At 43.5% G+C, this 22,827-nt stretch overlaps 1 protein-coding gene across 4 annotated transcripts in view; it reads left to right on the top strand.

Annotated features, from left to right (window-relative positions):
* The window catches only part of tmtc1 (transmembrane O-mannosyltransferase targeting cadherins 1), a 94,778-nt gene that overhangs the window by 41,387 nt on the left and 30,564 nt on the right, over positions 1-22,827 (top strand). For 2 of the 4 annotated variants that reach the window (XM_080291532.1, XM_080291531.1), the window contains exons 5-8: positions 2,782-2,863; positions 4,780-4,919; positions 8,423-8,612; positions 15,975-16,096. In XM_080291532.1, coding sequence (XP_080147658.1) covers positions 2,782-2,863; positions 4,780-4,919; positions 8,423-8,612; positions 15,975-16,096 — 534 coding nt within the window. Of the gene's footprint in view, positions 1-2,781; positions 2,864-4,779; positions 4,920-8,422; positions 8,613-15,974; positions 16,097-17,777; positions 17,946-22,827 lie in introns of all 4 variants that reach the window. The other 2 variants (XM_026146480.2, XM_080291530.1) reach the window with 2 other exon arrangements.

Here is a 22,827-nt window from a genome sequence, read left to right as displayed (position 1 = left end):
TGCAGATGAGGGAACTGATGCCCAGGTCTGTCAGTTTCCTGATGAGTTGTGAGGGGTGGATTGTATTGAATGCTGAACTGAAGTCTATAAACAGCATTCTGGCGTAGGTGTTGTTGTTGTCCAGGTGTGAGAGGACAGAGTGCAGTGCGATGGAGACTGCATCCTCTGTGCTCCTGTTCTGGCGGTATGCGAATTAGTGGGGGTCCAGGGTGGGGGGGAGACAGGATTTGAAGTGTGCTAGGACCAGCTGCCCTAAGCACTTAGTGATGATGGGGGTGAGGGCTACTGGGCGGTAGTCATTGAGGCTAGATGGGTTGGAGTTTTTGGGTGTCGGGACGATGGAGGTGGATTTGAAGCAGGCCGGTACCACAGCGTGGGCCAAGGACAGATTGAATATGTCTGTCAGCACTCCTGTAAGCTCCCCAGAACACGCTCTGAGAACACGCCCGGGGATGCCATCAGGGCCTGCAGCCTTGTGGACATTGATCCTGCTCAGCACCGCTCCTACATCGGTGGGGGAGAGAGTCAGAGGTTGGTGGTTTGGCGTCATGTCTGCTTTGGTTGTGATTGTGGGGTTCCCTCGCTCAAAACGAGCATAAAAGTTGTTGAGCTCGTTGAGGAAGGAGACATCAGAGGATGCGGGGGAGGGTTTGGTGGTCCTGTAGTCTGTAATGGTCTGTAGTTCTTGCCACCTGCGTCGGGGGTTGGAGTTAGAGAAGTGTTCTTCTACCTTCTTTTTGTAATGGTGTTTGGCTTTTTTGATACCCTTCTTTAGATTAGCCCTGGGCGTAGGCATGTGCATCTCCTGACCTAAAGGCGGTGTTGCGGGCCTTCAGATCATTACATGCTCCATTTTTAGGACTTTACCACACAGCGTTTCCTGGTGTATGAAGCAGTGATATGCTGCTAACTCACCGGTACAGTGATCCTGCATCTTTACTTGCATCCTGCTGACTTGTCCGCTTTTTTCACCGCACAACACCGGCGCTCCATCTGTTGTAAGTCCAACAAGTTTGTCCCAGGGCAGTTTCATGTCGGTTACACTTTGACATACGTTTTAAAAAATGTCTTTTCCTGTCGTTGTCCCGTGCATCGATTTAATGTTCAATATTTCCTCTCCACGGATGAAGATGACCAGCTGTGCAATGTCCATCATGTCTATACTTTCATCCACAGACAGTATGCAATGAACTTTTTGCTTCTTTCACACAACTGTGTTCTTAAATCAGTGGCCATCTCACAAACCCGATCAGCAATCGTATTTCTCCTCAGGCTCACATTTGCCAAAATCTGCGTTTTGTCTGGACACAAGACGTCGCACAGCTTCATCATGCAGCCCTTCAGAGTGGTACCGGGCTGATTTGGCTCCTCTACTACAATAAAACTTGCTTTCACAACACCTGCACTTTGTGATTTTGCTCTGGTGCAAAAACTCTGCTGAAATGTCAGATTCTTCTTTAGCTCGTCTACTTTCTGTAGTTTCTGCTCTGCATTTAGGTTTTTCAGTTTATCCTGACGTTTTGTCTCATAGTGCCGTCTAAAATTAAATTCCTTCATTACAGCCACATTAGCTCCACTAATAAGACACACGGGTTTACCAGCATGTCTGTAAACATATATTCAGTCTCTGGCGCTGAAAGGCTCTGCTTTCAGATTCAACTTTTCTCTCCACCATTGTGAGCGGCTAGCTTCGCAATAACAGAAGTTTGACTTGATTGACGCGGGAATGTTCCCAGTTAGCCTAGCGTTCAGCACGGAGGCTGCAGCGCTGCATTATGGGATCTGTAGTTTGTATATTATTAGCACCTCATATCGCCGGGTCATGCATAACAATAATAGTACATCTATATAAAATGATCTCGCGGGCCGGATATAAATGTCCGGCGGGCCAGATGTGGCCCGCGGGCCTTGACTTTGACACGTGGTGTAGAGCTATACAAGCATATAAATAAAAACAGGACACCCAGACAAAAAGAGGAACTAGTAACATGAAACTATGTGTGACGTGTAAAGGACCAAAATAACACCTATATGAGACACATTTTTAAATTCTAATGTTAGAGTTTCTGCAACTGGCTTTTGGGGCTGTGCAGGGCTCTCTCTTCCAGAAGATGATTGAATAAAGAAATATAAATGTTTTGACCACTCTGAGTCGGGTTTTCTCTGTTCTATCATGGGGATCAAAGAATAGGGTTTAGGGTGCTCTCAGTGCTCGGGCCCTAATAAACGGAGCAAATACAATAGGGCCTTCACACGCTCAGTGCTCGGGCCCTAATAATGATAATACTACTAATAATAATAATTAATAATAAACGGAGCAGATACAATAGGGCCTTCGCACTCTCAGTGCTCGGGCCCTAAAAATGTTATGACATTTTTTAACACAAAATGCAATGGCATGAAAATCTCAAAAATAAATTTTTCATTTACAGTCGGACAGAAAACCAATAAATGCTTAAACTGAAACAACGCTTCAAAAGCATACAAGGCAAACGGAAGTTAAATCATACAGAATACAGAAAAAATTACAAAAATAAACGTGGCTAAAAAGTGTTTGGTTTTTAAAAAGATATTTGCAGTCAACATTTTTTGGAATTGACATTATACATAATTCCTGTTTTTATTTCCCTTCTACGACAATTTTTTGCTCTTTATTCCCATAAACTATAACTTTGCTGTTAAAAATTGAGTCTGTCATAGACACCTATGTGTTTTTTTTTAAATTCTAACTTAATTTTATTGTTTTACTCTGACTATTGTCTGTCTGTCTCTGACTCACAGTCACCTGTCTAGTTCTACACTCAGGGAGCTCCTCCACATCTGTAGCCCCTTCATCAAACGAGCCTGCCTTATCACCGGCTATGTGAGTATTTGTGTGTGCATAGCTTTGCAGTGTATATATACCGGGTAAAGTAAGCATCGAACACGTCACCAATGTTCTGTGTTAATATATTTCTAAAGGAGCTATTTACATGAATTTATCACCAAATGTTGGTAACAACCCATCAACTCCACACATTCAAAGAAATGAAACCATAGATTTCCAAGAATTAAGTTATTCCATCGCTATAATGTGGTCCACCTTTCGCGGCCTCGCTGTTTTGTGGATTTTTTGGGGGGCAATTTTCCATACTTTTTCTTCTTTTATTTTCTTTTTTTTTTTTAAACAGCCATTGTGTTCTGCATCCTGATTGGCTGTAGACAATTATCAATCAATCTTGTGCTGTGTCTCCAGAATGCATTCAGCTTGTCAAATTTATATAAATCTTCAATCACTAGCAGTGTGACTCTGAGGTGCTATACTGTATGTTTGTAAGTTTTCTCTCCAACAAACACAACACTGTTGACGAAACATTTTGCACCATCAAAGGCTCCTATGGTAGCACCGAAAGGGCAGAGGAAGATGCTATCCATTGCACAAAAAGTTGGACTTCTGGACATGCTAGTTACCCTATTTTTTTTTGGATTAGGTGCATTAAGCAAAACAAAACAGTCAGATAAGTCAAACTTTACTCAACTCATTCCTCTTGCTTCCCCTACTCCTCATTGATTCTTTAATGATTCATTAATGTTGAATTCTCTGGCAGCTGCTCTATTCCCGTGTTGTTGGCCTGAAAACAGGGTTTGATATTTGGTTTCATTCTATAATACTGGACTTATTTTTCTACGAAGATTTGAACTTTGAGAGTTTAAACAAGACAGAAAAGTGTGAAAATGTTCATGCCTGTCTGAAAAAAGTGTATAAAGTGTGTAGTGATGGGTTTTACAGCCTTAAAACACCTATAATAATTGTAAAAAAAAGAAAGTATTGTACAGGGAAGGTGCAAAAAGCCATGGAAATTCATGGCATCAGCTGAAATCTATCAGTAATTAGAAATCAGTCCTGCCACTTAGTGCAAATGAACACCAGCTGCTTCAGTTCCAACTGATGGCCTGTAAATGGTGCGACATTACCAAGGTGTCGCACACGAAACCTCTCATGACGGGTAAAACCGCTGAGGTCTCCTATGACCTTCACAACCCTGTTGTTTCATAACATGCTGATAGCATTGTTACAGAAGAAATGATTAAACACTGAATGTCCCATTGAGCAGTGTTGGATCTATAACTGGGAAGTGGGAAGAACATTATTTCACCATAAACTGGCTGTGACCAGATCCTCCCTGCCTTGTTTCAGACAGAGGAGTGAATAGAACTATCAGTTATCCAAGAGCCAAGGAGCAGTTGTGGAGAGCTGCAGAAATACCTGGAATCCGCAGGTAATGACTGGTCTTGTTTTAAAGAAAATGATAAGTGATGCAGTCAAGTGCCTTGGCAAGTATGCACATCCACCACGCAAAAACATCCTTTAAAGTTTGTTGAGCAACATTTAAATAAGCCTGTGAAATCCCAGAAGAATGGTCTGGTAAACGTTGAACTCTGCCATAATACACGCATGTTTGCAGATCAAAAATCACCAAAAACACAACATCAAAAGAAAAGTTTGGAAGTGTGGGGCTGTTTTTCAGAATATGACACTGGCATGGTTCATATAATTGAAGAAAGGATGAATGGAAATGATTACACATAATTTATGGTTTAATGTCTTTGCGTGTGTGGTCTGGACAGGCTGTTTCCAACATTTGATGAGAATTCCATGTCACCTTTAGAAAGATATTTACTTAGAGAATTGGTGATATGTTCAATACCTTTTTGCCTGCTGTAGACTCACAATCCCTGGAAAGACTTTCGTCTAAAAAGGAGTGGCTTGCTGAGATGTTTCTCTCCTCTATCCTGCAGGTAGTGATCATCGTGTCTTTCAGGCTTTGGCTGATGGGAGGATCCATGCCGCTTTTTTCTGAACAAGACAATCCCGCCTCCTTCTCACCTCACTTTCTCACCAGGTCAGCATCACACTCAGATGGAGACAGAAGAATCTGGTATTGAACATTTTGTCCTAAAAAGTCTTCTAATATCCATATAACTTGTTTCTAACATTGAAATATTGTCCGGTAAACCATAAATACATATATATGGTTTTTATATCAGTGGTGGACGGGAGTGGAGGCCTGGCGCTACTGAACTATCTGATACACGGGGAAAAACAACTTGATGTGTCCAGGCAGCCGATTTATGCTACATCATTGATTTATGACAAGCCGCTTACAAAAATGAACAATAGGAGCGTTAACTAACCCTGATCCTGTTTGGGGTTTTTTGTGCATTGTGTTTAAGTAGCCACTAATGATAAGACTTATCATTATTGCACAAGACAGAGATTGGAAATAAATAGAAAATAAAACACTTAAGAAGACATAAAAATAAAAAAATTGATATAGGAATACTGGCACTGCAAGGAGATCAAAAGGAGGGATAAAGAAAATTAAAAATGGAAAGCAGATCAGCAAGTCATCAATAATTAAATATAAAATAATAATTAAAATTGATCAGGGAGGGCTCAGGGAGGGGCGGGGCCATCTGCTGTCATTGGTTAGGGGGGGAAGACAGGATAAAGACATGCTGTTGAAGAGAGACAGAGATTAATAACAGATATGATTCAATGCAGAGAGGTCTGTTAACACATAGTGAGTGAGAAAAGTGACTGGAAAGGAAACACCCAGTGCATCATGGGAATCCCTGGCAGCCTACGTCTATTGCAACGTAACTAAGGGAGGATTCAGGGTCACCTGTTCCAGCCCTAACTATATGCTCTCTCTTTCTAGTCAGTACTCTTGCTGCAGCATTATGGAATAATTGAAGGATTTTCATCCTGACTTCCTGATAATAATGAATTACAGCTGTCCAACATCGAAGTAATAAATGCATGAACTAGTTTTTCAGCGTCACTCTGAGACAGGATATTTATTACATATTTGTTTAATATGTGCCTTAAGTATGTAAATGGTAAATGGCCTGTATTTGTATAGCGTTTTACTAGACCTCCCAACTCTTGAGCCACGATCGCCCATATATATATATATACATACACACACACACACACACACACACACACACACACACACACACACACACACACACACACACACACACTTTGGTGTCACGGTTCGATATTTTTTCGATACAAAAAAATGTTCATGCCTTTTTAATTTGTCATTTATTAAAATTATAAATATATATTTTAACTCAAAAGTACAGTTTTTAAATTTAACCCTAACCCTTGTGCGTGTTTTTTATTTTGACAGCGAATGCGCACCTGCGGACCACTTATGTGCAGCCCTGGTTATATAGCTCATCATATCGCAGCCACAGAAATGATTTTGTCCATGAAACCATAAAGCTGCACTTTCTTTTTGCCTTATAGTCTGATTTGTCATAACTTTTCTGTTTTGTGGTAAGCTTTTCTTTGGCTGTCACTTCTTCACCCTGACCTGTCTTATTTGGCTCAGCAGAACTGAAATATATATCCTGCTGCTTTTACACACTTTTTTCACACCATAGACAATTGCCTATGCACTCAGACCAAAAGGGGCTGAATAATTACGCAGACCCCACTTTGCAGTTATTTATTTGTAAAAAATGTTTGAAATCATGTATGATTTTCGTTCCACTTCTCACGTCTGCACCACTTTGTGTTGGTCTTTCATGTTACCCATGTATTTTGGATTCCATAAGGATGTACTTAGTTTTTCACAGGACCACATGAAGTCCTTTGAAAACCTTCTTTTTGGCAAGACTGTGTGTTCTCTTATTAGCACGTGTGCTCCGTGCACAGCATTTAACAGTGAATGAAATTCTCATCTGGTAAACCCTGTATACTGTAGTAAAGTTTGACATTTATTTATTATTTATTCTTATTTTTATATTGTATCTAGTTTTAATTAATGTTAATGTATCTGCATATGTTTATCAATATAAATCAATATAAAGCACCATAACCTTTTTTGTATATGAACTGGCACAAATCACTGCACATTTTGATTGACTGGTTGACTGATCAATTGTTTTATTTTGAATATGTAAATAGAAATAACAACAAGCAAGAAAATACATTGTAAATTCAAAACAACATAGAAAATAAAAATAAAGTTCCCACAAATATACCACAAAATATATATACTTAAAAAAGGAGTAGAATGAAGTTTACATTATTTAGCTGGCTGTAGCTCAGGTGGCAGAGCAGGTCAGCCACTAATCAGAAGGTCGGTGGTTCGATCCCAGGCTGCCTCGTGGCTGCATGCCAAATATCCTTGGGCAAGATACTAACCCCGTGTTTGCCTACTGGTGGTGGTCAGAGGGCCCGGTGGCGCCAGTGTCCGGCAGCCTCACCTCTGTCAGTGCGCCCCAGGGTGGCTGTGGCTACAATGTAGCTGCCATCACCAGTGTGTGAATGGGTGAATGACTGAATGTAGTGTGAAGCGCTTTGGGGTCCTTAGGGACTAGAAAAGCGCTATACAAATGCAGGCCATTTACCATTATTCCTACCCACTGGTGGTGTCAGCATTACTTGGAAAAATCTAAAAGAGTTGAGGTTGTAACACATTAGTGCCCATAGTTTGGAAGTATCCAAAGATGCTTTCTGCCAAAAGATTGAACCACTTTAACGTCCTAACAGGCTTTGAGGATCAAATTAATTATTACTGACATATCAAACACATTGCCTCTTGAATTTTGTAATTTATAAAAGCAGACAGCAAAGTCTGGGTGCCAAATTACTCTTTCAATTAAGAGGTGTTTTAGCCTTCAATGTCCTGTTTGTCAGTTCTCACTGTTGAGTTTTGCTGTTTTAATAGAAGCAGGTAGCTACAACAAATCTTCAGAATTAATACATGAGTCACACAGGTTTGATAATAACTGTTGTTGAGGTTTAAATTTATAATCTTAAATGCTTATATGTTGATTATATTGCTTTATATAAGAAAGGCCTAACTCTGAGTACACTCTGTGCCAAAAGTGTTGACAGGAAACGACATGGTTTTGCAGAAGCATGGTAACTGCAGTAGAAAGTGAAACCAACTAGGCTGTTCGATCGAAACTTAAAGTGTGGTGTGACGTAGAGAGCAAGTATATAAATAACTAGGCTTCCGTTTGTGCTTCAGACCTGGGGTTGTGTGTTTTGTGTTCAGGTCTCCATATCCCAGATATGTAAAATTAAAGATCATTGTTTCAGTTTGACCACTCTGAGCCCTGTGTCTTTCTTGGCCGTAAAGAACACAAAAGAACTGGGATTTAATACTGTGCTGCACTTACAAAAGGGGAGAATACAAAGACTAAATCAGAGCAAACATGAACACCAGCAGCAACTGCAGCATGACTCTTTTAAAGACGTTTAGGATTCAGTATACCATGATCTGCTATAGGTTTCTTTGACTGGGCTTTAAATGTCAGTTTATTAGATTATTCTAAATTAGTTGTAACCTTAGACAACCAAGCATCTATTATATCTTTGTCCTTTTCTTCTTTTTTCTCTAACCTCTCTCCACAGGTTTTTAACCTACTCATATTTGCTGTCCTTTAATGCCTGGTTGCTGCTGGCCCCCATTGTGCTGTGTTATGACTGGCAGGTTGGCAGCATTATGTTGGTGGAATCGCTGGGTGATGTGCGCAATGTGGCCACTATGCTGCTGGCTGTAGTGATGATTGCTTTATGCCTGCACTGCATCTTTTCACTGCAGGTAAGAACAGAAATGTAGTTCAAAAAAGCTTTAGATCACATTTCCCATGATCTCTGCTGCCTCGTGAATCTTGTCTGCCCTCAAATGTGTCATTTAAAGGGCATAAAAGTTTTTTAGGGATGAGTACAATAACCTCAGTTCTATCTGTATTTAAGAGCAGAAAATTGGAGGCCTTTATGTCTTTAAGACATTCCTGCAGTTTAACTACTCTAGTTTTCGGGTCATAAGCTGCTACTTTTTTCCCACACTGTGAACACTGCGGCTTATACTGACGTGCGGCTAATGCATATCTTTTTTCATGCGGTCAAAAACATTTTGCCTGGTAATAGTAGACCAATAAAATTGATAAGTAGTATATATACGGTATATATTTTTACCGGTTGTTAAGAGACGTTGTAATGTTGTTTGTGCACTGTTCCGTAAAAAAACCATAAGCAGCGTAATTTGTGTGTTACCAATACGTACGTATACTTACAGGTAGCCGTGTTACAGGCGCTGTTCGAGGGGAAAAAAAGCATTTGCAGTATGTATTTTTGTATGTTACTATGTTTATATTACCTTACGGATTAAATTAAACGGTAAAAATCCTCAGGTGTAATATTTCTGTATACAAAATTAATTTTCTTTCTAAAATTACAGCATGTGGCTTTTAATTAGGTGCGCTCTGTAGTCCGGGATTTACGGTAATTGGTGTGTGTTATCTGGCTTCATGGACAGATAGAGCTGGCTGTCATCTGCATAGCAGTGTAAATGTATGCTATGTCTTCTAATGATGCTGCCTAAGGGAAGCATGTATAATGTAAACAGAATTGGTCCTAGCACTGAACCCTGTGGAACTCCATAATTAACCTCAGTGTGTGAAGAGGACTCTCCATTTACATGCACAAACTGGAGTCTATTAGATAGATATCATACAAACCACTGCAGTGCAGTACCTGTAATACCTACAGCATGTTCTAATCGCTCTAATAGGATATTATGGTCGACAGTATCGAACGCTGCACTGAGGTCTAGCAGGACAAGCACAGAGATGAGTCCACTGTCAGAGGCCATAAGAAGATAATTTGTAACCTTCACTAAAGCCATTTCTGTGCTAAAATTTGACTAACACTAACACTCAGTGATTTGTGTATTTTAGTTTTATTCTTTGATTTTTGTATGTTCTTAGTGTTTCCTGTTTTATTTTGAAAGAGTCTGTTGTGTCTTTATCTTTGTGTTTAGGTTCACTTCCCCTGTAACGTCATTGGGTTCATTTGTGTCAGCTATTTCCTTCCCCTGATTATCCCTAGTGTGTATGGCTGTATCCCAATTCAGGGTCTGCAGCCTTAACGGTCCACAAGGGCCGCGTACTCAAAGACCGCTAAGGTGCGAGGCTTCTGAAATGGGACGGTCTAGCCTCCGTCGCGCTGCCCAGGTTGCCTAGCAACCATGACACTAACAGCTGGAAACGTTTCAAACAGCTTTGTTTGACAGAAATGAAGGAGAAAATATTTGTTCATTTGTTTGTTTGTTTCTACATGAGCTTTGATTAGTTGAGTATCTGAGGCTGAGACCACAGGACTGTAAAACATGATTGTTGGGCTTCATTTCTGTACTGAACAGTCATTTATGTCACGATCCTGGGTCTTATGACCCAGTGTTTTGAGTTTTGGTTCTTTTGATGTTTATAGTGTATGTTTAAGCTTATTAGGTTTCCTATGTTCATTTGCTTATTAGCTCCCCCTTGTGTTTTCAACCCCTGTGAAGTCTCCCTTTCCCTTCGTGTGTTTCATGTCTGTTGTCTTATGTTGTCATGTCTGCCTCTCATGTTTCCTGTTTTATTTTGAAGAGATCTCGTGTTTTTATATTATGGATTATGTTTTGAGTCCTTTGTTGTACTGTTTCTTGTTTCCCTAGATTTCAGTTATGGTTATCATAGGTTTAGTTCTTTGGCTTTGTAATATGGCTTCCCTGTGTTCAATGTTGTGTCTACTGTGACCTCTTTGTACCATGTTTCTGGTCCCTATAGTCTGTCTTCTCAGTTGCTGTTAAGTTTGCATCTTTAGAGTTCAGTCAGTGTGTTTCCTGTTTTACTTTGAAGGTCCATGTCTCATGTGAGTGTTTCTAGCTTTGCTTCCCTTGTCTCGTCCATGCCTGATTACTCCCAGCTGTGCTCTCCTTCTGTGTCTCATTCCCTCGTTATCCCTCTGTGTATTTAAGCCCTGTGTTTCTCTTTGTCAGTGTCGTAGTCTCCCTCATGGCTGTGTTTCCCTGTGTGTTAGTTATCCATGTCCCAGTTTAGTTTTCCATGCCATTCTGCAATAAAGCAGCTTTTTGAGTTTAATTTCGTTGTCGTGAGTTTTGCGTTTGGGTCCTTCTCCTGCCTGTACACAGCCGAAACATGACAGAAGACTACGACCATTACATGGACCCAGCAGACAGTGAGCTGTATGAGCGCCAGGAGGCAGCCCTCGCCCAGCTGGAGGAGGAGCTCCGCTGGAAGCCGTGGCGCGCTCCGGATTTTGAGCACATATTCCGCGGAACTCGGCTGGCTTTTGGAGGTCCCCGAAGTTGCCAAAAGCCTCCGCCTGTTGCCCCGGTGGGAGGTGGGAGTGCTCTGTTTTTCTTCGGATGCTCACGCTCCAGCCTCTGCCTTGCCGTCCCGCACGTCAGAGGCTCAGCTGTATGCCCCGTCAGCTTCCTCTCCTCAGAGGAAGCGACGCTCACGCCGCCGTCACTTTTCACTTGCTGAGCAACTCCCGGTGGTGAGTTATAATGACTGCCTTTCACACATCCCACCTGAAGCCATAACTGAAAAGGACAATAAACTCACCCCAGACACTGTTGGAGTCTCCCTTTTGGATGATGACATAGACTGGGAAAAGTTTTTTCATTTTGCTCCCTTTGAACAGGGAGAAATCACAGACAATAAGCACTCGCCAAAGGCTGTAAATGCTGTTAAAGGAAAAACTGAGCAATGTCACCAGGTCTAAAACACTCAGTTCAGGTTCTGTCAGTTCAGGTTTTGTCAAGTCTGGTTCAGTCATCCCCAAGTCAGCTCACTCTAAGACTGTTAACCCGAGGACGTCAAAACCTGCTAAAACAAAGACTGAAAAACATTGTGGGAAAAATGCTAAGTTCATTTTTGATAGGTCTGTTTTTGTCGACCCGGTACATATTAACCCTAAGCCTGCCAATTCTAAGACTGTTTTTTCTGAGCCTGCTCCTTTGCCTGCTCGTGTTCCTGCTCCTGGGGCAGCTCGGGCCCAGCGTGCCCCTTCACCCGTACCAGTTCCTCGGGTGAGGGAGACTGAGGTCCAGTTGGTCCCTGCTCTGGTTTCCAGGCCAGCTGAGGCTCTGTCAGTTTCTGCACCCGTACCAGCTCCTCGGGTGAGAAGGGCAGTTGCCCAGCCGTTGCCGGTGCCTGTCCCGGCTTCCAGGGTGAGGGGGGCTGTGAACCAGTCCACCCCTGCACCCATGCCGGTCCCCAGGGTGAGGTCAGCCAGGATACAGCCCGTCTCCGCACCCGTACCTACTCCTCGGGTGGGAGCGGCTAGTGTCCGGCAGGTGCCTGCACCAGTTCTTGTTTCTGCTGAAGGCTCAGGCAACCCCCCCCCCCCCCCAGCAGTCCTCCCTGTGTTCCAGAGGCTCAGGAGAGTTCAGTCCACAACCATCGCCACCATCACTACTGCATGCTTTTCAGTCTATAGCTCAGTCATTAGCTCTGTTAGCAGCCCAGTCCATAGTTCATTTTCCTGTGTTTCCGTTAGCTCAGCCGTTAGCCCACTGTGCAGCTCAGCCAGCTCCCCAGTGTTTAGCTCAGTCATTTGTTCCATCACCCGCTCAGCCTTCTGTTCAGCCAGTAGTCTCTGCACCTACTGGTCCTGCCACTGCTTCAGCTGGAGGGCCCGAGGAGGCCGTCCAGCCTCATGCCACGTCAGCTGGAGGGCCCGAGGAGCCCGTCCAGCCTCATGCCACGTCAGCTGGGGGTTCAGGAGAACCGCACCAGCCTCATGCCTCGTCAGCTGGAGGGCCCGAGGAGGCCGTCCAGCAACCTTCCTCGTCCGCTGGGGGTTCTGGCGAGCCCGTCCAGCCACCTGTCTCCGCTGGAGGGTCCGAGGGGCCCGTTCAGCCTCCTGTCTCCGCTGGAGGGTCCGAGGGGCCCGTTCAGCCTCATGCCACGTCAGCTGGGGTTTCAGGAGAACCACACCAGCCACCTGTCTCCGCTGGAGGGTCCGAGGGGCCCGTTCAGCCTCCTGTCTCCGCTGGAGGGTCCGAGGGGCCCGTTCAGCCTCCTGTCTCCGCTGGAGGGTCCGAGGGGCCCGTTCAGCCACCAGCTGCTCCACCAGCAGCCTCATCCACGTTTGCAGCAGCCGTGTCTTCACCCACGCCAGCTGCGGCCTCCGTGTCTCCGCCCACGCAGTCGCCTGGTCCGGCTTCGGCTTCATCAGCGTCGCCTGGTCCAGCTTCATCCGAGTCGTCATCCTCGTCTGGTCCGGCCTCGGCCTCTGCTTCAGCGTCGCCTGGTCCGGCTTCTGCGTCTGCTTCGCCTGGTCCTGTGGCTGTTATGCCACCGCCCAGGCCACGTTCTGCACCTCGGAATTACCGGCCACTCTCCGGGCCACCAGCTGGACGTCATCGCCGTCGAGGTCGGCCGCCGGAACTGTTTCTACGCCGCTGCCGTCCGCACGGTTGGCCCCCGGAACTGTTTGACCATGAACTCCTGTGCCGTCGGCCTCCGGGCCGGCCCCCTGATCAAATGAACTATGAATTTCTGGACCATCACCCTCCGGGTCGGCCCCCTGAGGAGTTATGAACTGTTCCCTGCGCTCCTGTGCTTTTGATGGACATTTTATTTGTGTTTCCATTCACTCACTGTCAAGGCCTCTGTTATTCCACACCATACTCATCATAGTTTTCAGTTTTTCACAGTTTCATAGTAGTTCATAGCCTGTACTCAGTTTAGTTGTCTTTTTCTGTTTTTCTTCTTAGCGTTTTCATTCAGCCCTAATAAAGGCTCACTCTGTCTCCTGCAGTGTCTGCTCTTGGGTCCATTTAAAAAATACCTTGGTGCACCACACCGTGGCAAATTTTTTCCTCTGCAGATGATCACTTAGCCTTTGAAATAAAGGGAAGGTTGGAAATTGTGAATGTACACATATAAGTTTTTCTCAAACATTTTGTATTTAATTCACTGGAATTTAAGTGACAGAGACGGTCCTACTTCACTGTCTGGAGAACAAGTCTGGTACAAACAACATGAATTCAAGTTCAAATGTTGTTTGTACCACACTGCTTTCAGAACTGCACGTGATCATTTGCAGCTAGCGGGTTGTTAATGTTAACTGCAGTAAACTGTACCGCCTAATAAAACAGGGCGATATGGCCAAAAATATTTATCACGATATATATTTGAAAATTTGTGATAACGATATAACTGACGATATAATTGATGCGAGACAAAATACAACTCCACAACATTACTAGCGCAAAAAGACAACCTTCCATTTATTTTCACTTAAACAAGAAGCTGGTTTTTATGTACATTAAAGCTTTATAAAAATGTAACAGTGCAAATGCAAATTCCTTGCTGAAAGTTTAACCAAAAGGCATTTCCAGTGAAAATGGGCTGACATATCCTGAGCATAACCATGTATAATATCCACTGAAGTTAAAAAGAGGTGCTTTGCAACATTAAACTGCAGTGTGCAGTACGTATTTTTCGGACCATAAAGTGCACAGGATTATAAGGCACATTAAGCGAAACAAAGCAGTCAGATAAATCAAACTTTATTAAACTCATTCTTCTTGCTTCCTCCACTTCTGTACCATTGATTCATTAATGTTGAATTCTCTGGCAGCTGCTCTATTCCCATGTTGTTGCAGTATATTAATGACTAACCTCGTATTGTGGATGGATTATCTCAGTTGTTCTCCTGACTGAAGTTTGGTCCTTTTACAGCATCCTGCCATGCGATTGCATTTGTCTCTAACCATGAGGAACCTTAACGTTAACTTTTATAAGTGGAAAAGTGTTAGTGTTCGTCCTCCAGCTTCACTGTTTATGTTATGCTAACATAGCTGTGTCGCTAGCGATCACGTAGCACATGATTATATACCAGCTAGCCCAACTTCAGTAACCCTACAAACGTCACTGCTGTTTAGTTTCCTGTCTTCATTTATGTTGGAAGTGATAGCAGAGCTGTACGTTTGAATGTTTCAGAAATCTCTCAGTCAAAACATGCAATATCATGTTTAGGTAACTAGCGAAACTAGCGAGCTAACTTCCGCTAGCTTCCTGCAAACTTCTAACTCCGTTAAATGTAATAAATTTTGTTTTCATGGATGCCTGGAAGTTAAACTTCATAGTTACACCTGGTAAAGCAGCAATGCTGATTGTTTTATTAAAGATGAAAGAATTTAGACAGTTTTTAACTCTCAGTGATGCTGCAGTGTTCGTTTGAACTGAGGAGTACGGAGTTTAGGACCCAGATTACTCCCAGATTTAAGAGCATCTTAGTCCGACAATAACGACAGCCGCTTGCATGTTCTGCAAAAAAATGTGCTTTGTCGTGTATTTGACGGACAAACACCAAACCAGTTCCACATCACTGAAGTTGCACCATTTTTACAAACCAATTCTGGTTCATCTGTTTCACTCAACAATCGGCCATGTGCGTATGAAAACAAAGGCACTGTGCATGCGCGTTTCACTCATATTCTATCGCGATATTTCATTTTCCTATCGTTGCCTAACATTATACCGGTATTACCGTGAACGGTATAATATGGCCCAGCCCTACCGCCTAACAATATATTTGCACAATTAAAAGTTTGACAGTTTAACTGTTACTTAGCTTCTATAGATGTACGGATAGGTATCAGTGGATTTATACTGACACTGAAGTAAACAGTGATGTTCCTCAGCAAGTCCTAAGGAAATCTTTTTTTCCTCCAGTTTAAATTTGTGGATAACTGACATGCTGACAATGGAGCTAATCTTCAGGAGGTGATATGTTTCATGAGTTTTAAATTGTGTGTATTGTGTTTGTCTTGGTAGACGTTTGTTGACTTTTGGTCCCATTTTGTAGTAACTCAGCCTTACAGATATATTCTTCTCTTCCACCTCCTCAGAAACAGTGGATTATGATCTGATACGTCTGCTCTTCCTTTCTTTCACCCTTTGATTCTATGCCGGTCTTCAGTGTTGATAAATAAATAGTCTGTTCTCAAGTGTATTTGATGTGTTATTGAGTAATGTACATAGTTTTTCTGCCAAATGAATAAACTTCTCACACATGGTGTTTGAAGCTTCTTCACTTGGAACTTTTTGGTTTGATTTGTTTGCTGTGACTGTGCTCATCTCTCTCTCTTTTTCCACAGAGGCGAGACAGTAGGGAGGTGTTGGTGGGATTGTTGTTTCTGGTGTTTCCCTTCATTCCTGCCAGTAACCTGTTCTTTAGGGTTGGATTTGTCGTGGCTGAAAGGGTTCTCTACATGCCGAGGTGAGTGCGTGTCAGACTATTGGCAATTGATTACTAATTGCACAGCTCTACATCTGATGTTTGTTTGCTTTAAAAAACAATGATATCTTTTTGTGGAGATGGTTTGCCTTGGTCTAATAAATTACCTTTGACACAATGTGATATTCAATAATAATAATAACTATTATTATTGTTATTATGATGATTATTATTACCTCTTAAGCATTATTTAGCTTTTCAAAAATAAGCCACAAAAAGCTCAATTAGAATTTGTATGTTAGGAAAACAAAAATAATAAATCACAGATTTAAGCTTTAGCCTTAATGTAAACATATTCTAGCATTTCTCATCTTACCTGACAAACCAAGTGCTCTGTCACGGGACCGAGTGGTCTGTACTGAACTGAACTCAGGCGCAGAAACCCAGAACAGAGACGAGACAGCAGGTGGTTTAACAATATTTTATTAGACTTAAGCTCTGTAAATGTGGCAAGGACAAAAGCAATAAAACGTAGAGCTTGGCGCGGCCTGGAAAAAGTGGCTAGGGGAATGCAGAACTAGGCCGAGGAAACGGGGCCTAAGATGCAGACTGGAGCTGGGCAGGAAACAGTCATATTGCAGTAGGGGAGACAGAGTGTTGAGAGGGGGGGTGACGAGAATCCAGGGGAGCTGAATGGCGTGGAAAGGCTGACCTGAGATCCGGTGTCTTCAGATGGAGTGTGATGGCGGGCATGCAGGTGAGGCATAGAGTGATTTTCAGAATGATGGTATCCTGAGTCCGAAGGGAGAGCACGAGCCAAGACAAATCCAGGAAATGGGTCGATGACAAACTGGCGTTAAATGAATGTCAGCATGTGGCTTAAATCACTCTGGCTTGATTGCCTGCAATTGGCTCCAGGTGTGCAGGAGCTGGAGGAGGTGGCCCTGTCCAGGGGCGGATCCCAGGTAGGTTCAGGAGCCTCATGGAAATTCCAGCCATGACATGCTCTTTGTCCTTCACCTGTATTCGTCTTTTTCTTCTGGCCTGTTAGTACTTTTTTCAGAAGGACTTTGAGTCCAAATGGTTTTTTAAACTTATATTTGGAAAAAAACAAGCAAACCAAAAACTACTTTTCAGCTACCCGCTTGTTTTAGCCTCAGCATCGCGTTTTATTTTGCTTTAATTTATTTATTTATAAACCCCCTTTTCTGGATTCATCCTTGGACCATGGACAATAATTTAAGTTCCTTCAGTCAAAACTTTCTCCTTTCTTGTCTTAGTGGTGTAGGCTTCTCTCTTACAACATAATCACAAGTCTCTTCAGTTTACTTCAAGGTAAACTTTTTTCCTTATATAGGGTTGTGGGTTGTGGCTGTATACAGCTAGTATGTACAGGATGGGCCATTTATATGGATACACCGTAACAACATGGGAATGGTTGGTGATATTAAAGTCCTGTTTGTGGCACATTAGTATATGTGAGGGGGCAAACTCCTCAAGATGGGTGGTGACCATGGTGGCCATTTAGAAGTTGGCCATCTTGGATACAACTTTTGTTTTTTTCAATAGGAAGAGGGCCATGTGACACATCAAACTTATTGGTAATGTCACAGGAAAAACAATGGTGTGCTTGGTTTCAACGTAACTTTTCTGTTCTTCACAAACCTCCCACTGCTTCCTTCCTCTTCTCTTTCTTCCTCCTTCACTGTCTGTCCTCTCGCAGCATGGGTTACTGTATCCTGGTGGCTCATGGACTTGGTCGTCTGTGTTCGTCGGTTGGCCGTTGGGGCACCGCAGTTCTCAGTGTGTCCATGCTGCTACTGGTCCTGCTGTTCTCATGGAAGACTGTCCATCAGAACAATGTGTGGCTCTCCAGGGAGGCCCTGTTCCTGTAAGAGTTCCTGTGTACTTTAGTCACAGTTATCAGCTCACACTGAAGTTTTAGATCAGCAGAGAGATCTACTCCATCAAAAGAGTGCAATCTGAAAATATAACGGATGACATGCTAAGAAATCTAAGAAAACAGACTCTATGACTCCAGCTCTGCTGCAAGGTGAAACTACTCATATACAGTGGGGCAAAAAAGTATTTAGTCAGCCACCGATTGTGCAAGTTCCCCCACTTAAAATGATGACAGAGGTCAGTAATTTGCACCAGAGGTACACTTCAACTGTGAGAGACAGAATGTGAAAAAAAAATCCATGAATTCACATGGTAGGATTTGTAAAGAATTTATTCGTAAATCAGGGTGGAAAATAAGTATTTGGTCACCTCAAACAAGGAAAATCTCTGGCTCTCACAGACCTGTAACGTCTTCTGTAAGAAGCTTTTCTGTCCCCCACTCGTTACCTGTATGAATGGCACCTGTTTGAACTCATCATCTGTATAAAAGACACCTGTCCACAGCCTCAAACAGTCAGACTCCAAACTCCGCCATGGCCAAGACCAAAGAGCTTTCGAAGGACACCAGGAAAAGTATTGTAGACCTGCACCAGACTGGGAAGAGTGAATCTACAATAGGCAAGCAGCTTGGTGTGAACAAATCAACTGTGGGAGCAATCATCAGAAAATGGAAGACATACAAGACCACTGATAATCTCCCACGATCTGGGGCTCCACGCAAGATCTCATCCCGTGGGGTCAAAATGATCATGAGAACGGTGAGCAAAGATCCCAGAACCACACGGGGGGACCTGGTGAATGACCTGCAGAGAGCTGGGACCAAAGTAACAAAGGTCACCATCAGTAACACACTACAACGGCAGGGAATCAAATCCCGCAGTGCCAGATGTGTTCCGCTGCTGAAGCCAGTGCATGTCCGATGCAGGATGTCGGATTCAGACGGGCCTGTCTGAATCCGACATCCTGCATCGTCCCGGTCCCCAAAAGGAACCGGCCCAATGAGCTGAATGACTTCCGACCGGTGGCACTGACGTCACATCTTATGAAGACTCTAGAGCGGCTCTTCCTCAACCTCCTCCGACCACAGGTACAACATGCCCAGGACCCACTACAGTTTGCATACAAGGCGGGTGTCGGAGTGGAGGATGCCATCCTGTACCTCCTACACAGAGCCCACTCACACCTGGATGGGGGAAAAGGCACGGTCAGGATCCTGTTTCTTGACTTTTCCAGTGCCTTTAATACCATCCGGCCCTGTATGCTTCAGGAAAAACTGAACAGGATGGAGGTGGACCCCTGCCTGGTGGCTTGGATCTCCGACTACCTCACCGACAGACCACAGTATGTCAGGCTGAAGGACATCACGTCTGACACTGTGGTCAGCAGCACAGGAGCACCACAGGTAACTGTGCTGTCCCCTCTTCTCTTCACCCTGTACACCTCTGACTTCTGCTACAACTCTGAATTATGCCATATTCAGAAGTTTGCAGATGACACGGCCATCATGGGGTGTATCTGGGATGATCAGGAAGAGGAGTACAGAAGTCTGGTGAGGAACTTTGTCGCATGGAGTCACACAAACCACCTGCAACTCAACACCTCAAAGACTAAGGAACTGGTTGTGGACTTCGGGAGGTCCAGAGAAGGTCCACTGCCGGTTCAGATAGAGGGGGAGGAGGTGGAGGTGGTCAACAAGTACAAGTACCTCGGGCTGTGGGTGGACAATAAACTGGACTGGTCATGCAACACAGAGCACCTGTATAAAAAAGCCCAAAGCCGACTGTACTTCCTCAGGAGGCTGAGGTCTTCAAGGTTCAAGGTTCAAGGTTCTTTATTATTTGTCACATGCATAGTTATACAAGTATAACACACAGTGAAATGTAGCCTGACACGCTCCTCGACATGTGCAAAAATTGTATTAGTATATACACTGGGTGAATGTGCAGTAGTAGCAGCAAGCAGGTGAATTCTGTACATTAGTATGAATAGATATCTGACTATTTTACAGGATAGACAATATAAACATATTTAAAATTAAAGGAATTGGAATGTACATTGTGCCTTGGTTTAGTGTCTGGAAGAGTCCTGTCTCAGTCAATTATAGATGATGTGAGAGGGCGGGTGTGTGTGTTTAGGGCACGGATGGCTTGGGGATAGGGGTCTTTTAACATCTGCAGGAAGCTCCTGAGGATGTTTTACCAGTCGGTGGTTGCTGGAGTACTTTTCTATGCTGTGGTGTGCTGGGGGAGCAGCACAGCAAAGAAGGACTCATCCAGGCTGGAGAAACTGATCAGGAAGGCTAGCTCTGTGGTCGGCATGAAGCTGGACACTCTGGTGACAGTGGCAGAGAAAAGGACATTAAAGAAACTGCTGGACATTATGAACAATGCTGGGCATCCTCTGCACACGGCCATAAACAACCAGAAGAGTCTGTTCAGTGACAGGTTGCTTCTCCCCAAGACAAGAACTAACAGACTTAAAAACTCCTTTGTCCCACACGCCATCAGACTGTTTAACTCCTCTCTGGAGGGGAGAGGGAGGGGAGACAGGAGGACAAAGGAGGGGGGAACAACTAAGCTGTATTGCCTCTTCACCTCACTGTACAATACCTTGTGCAATACTTTTGTAAATAGTCAACAGTGCAATAGACTCAATACTTGAAATGTGCAATTCACTTGTCACGGTCTGGAGGGCAGACCGTGGGGGATGTAGGAGAAGGGACCCAAAACGCAGACTTAATGGAATGAACAGTGGGTTTATTTACAGTGAGGTAATTGTACACCACACATTAAATCTCCAAAAGTGCTCCCTCGACTCCCGTGACGTGTCTTCTCCCAAGTGCTGGTATCCCGTGCTCTCTGCCCCTGTGCCTTCACACACCCCGTGTGTCTTGCAGTCCTGTGTTCCGCTGTCCTCATGGAGTCTAACTCAACGATCCTGCGCCGGAGGAAGCTCCATCGCTCTGTTAAGTAGCTCCCCCGACGATCCTGATCAGAAGCAGGTGTGTGGTAAGCTAGGCGTGACCAGCAGCTGGCAGGGCCACACCCATCAGGCCTGCAGGTGGCTGTCCTTCATCCTCCAGCCTCACACACACACACACACCAGCATGGAACACAAGAGCACAGTGCAGCAAACATACATCCAATACACTAATAACAATAAAGGTCCACACTGTTCACGAACCCCGAGTCCCCTGCACCGGGTCCGTGACATCACTTGTATTTTTATTTTTTATTCCTATTTATTCTATTGATCCCCTTTGTATATTTTATTTATATTTGTCTCTGTATTTATATATGTGTGTGTATGTGTGTGTGTGTATATATATATATATATATATGTGTATATATATGTGTGTATGTATATATATATATATATATATATATATATATATATATATATATATATATATATATATATATATATATATATAAATAACATTCTGTAACTGTAACTTCTGTCGGTGCTGTGCTTTTTTGGAAATCGAATTTCCCAGAGGAACCCACCCGAGGGATTAATAAAGTTTTATCTTATCTTAAGTTTGCCAGAGAGCACATGGATGATACAGCAGAGGATTGGGAGAATGTAATGTGGTCAGATGAAACCAAAGTAGAACTTTTTGGTGTAGACTCAACTCGTCGTGTTTGGAGGAAGAAGAATACTGAGTTGCATCCCAAGAACACCATACCTACTGTGAAGCATGGGGGTGGAAACATCATGCTATGGGGCTGTTTTTCTGCCAAGGGGACAGGACGACTGATCCGTGTTAAGGACAGAATGAATGGGGCCATGTATCGTGAGATTTTGAGCCAAAACCTCCTTCCATCAGTGAGAACTTTGAAGATGAAACGAGGCTGGGTCTTCCAACATGACAATGATCCAAAACACACCGCCCGGGCAACAAAGGAGTGGCTCCGTAAGAAGCATTTGAAAGTCCTGGAGTGGCCTAGCCAGTCTCCAGACCTCAACCCCATAGAAAATCTGTGGCGGGAGTTGAAAGTCCGTGTTGCTCGGCGACAGCCCCAAAACATCACTGCTCTCGAGAAGATCTGCATGGAGGAATGGGCCAAAATACCAGCTACTGTGTGTGCAAACCTGGTAAAGACCTATAGTAAACGTTTGACCTCTGTTATTGCCAACAAAGGTTATGTTACAAAGTATTGAGTTGTATTTTTGTTATTGACCAAATACTTATTTTCCACCCTGATTTACCAATAAATTCTTTACAAATCCTACCATGTGGATTCATGGATTTTTTTTTCACATTCTGTCTCTCACAGTTGAAGTGTACCTCTGGTGCAAATTACTGACCTCTGTCATCATTTTAGGTGGGGGAACTTGCACAATCGGTGGCTGACTAAATACTTTTTTGCCCCACTGTAGTTGTAGTTGAAAATTCTAACCATTACTAGTTTGTGTTTAACATTTTGAGTGAAAAGCTGAATATCTGCTTTATGTTTTAGAGCAGGGGTCGGGGGGACATCACCCTGGGTCACCACACGTGAATCACATGATTAGTTCGTTACCAGGCCTCTGGAGAACTTCAAGACATGGCTGTATCTCAATTCAGGGTCTGCAGCCTTAACGGTCCACAAGGGCCGCGCACTCAAAGACTGCTGAGGTCGGAAGTGCGAGGCTTGTGAAATGGGACGGTCTAACCTTCCCCGCACTGCTCAGGTTGCCTAGCAACTATGACACTAACAGCTGGAAACGTTTCAAACAGCTTTGTTTGACAGAAATGAAGGAGAAAATATTTGTTCATTTGTTTGTTTGCTTCTACATGAGCTTTGTGTGATTAGTTGAGGCTGAGACCACAGGACTGTAAAACATGATTGTTGGCCTTCATTTCTGTACTGAACAGTCATTTAAGA

Source organism: Astatotilapia calliptera, chromosome 17 (genome assembly GCF_964374335.1).
Source record: "Astatotilapia calliptera chromosome 17, fAstCal68.1, whole genome shotgun sequence".
In the NCBI taxonomy this organism is placed as follows: domain Eukaryota; kingdom Metazoa; phylum Chordata; class Actinopteri; order Cichliformes; family Cichlidae; genus Astatotilapia; species Astatotilapia calliptera.
Note: the sequence above shows the minus strand (reverse complement) of the source record. Positions and strands in the feature narration are given on the sequence as shown.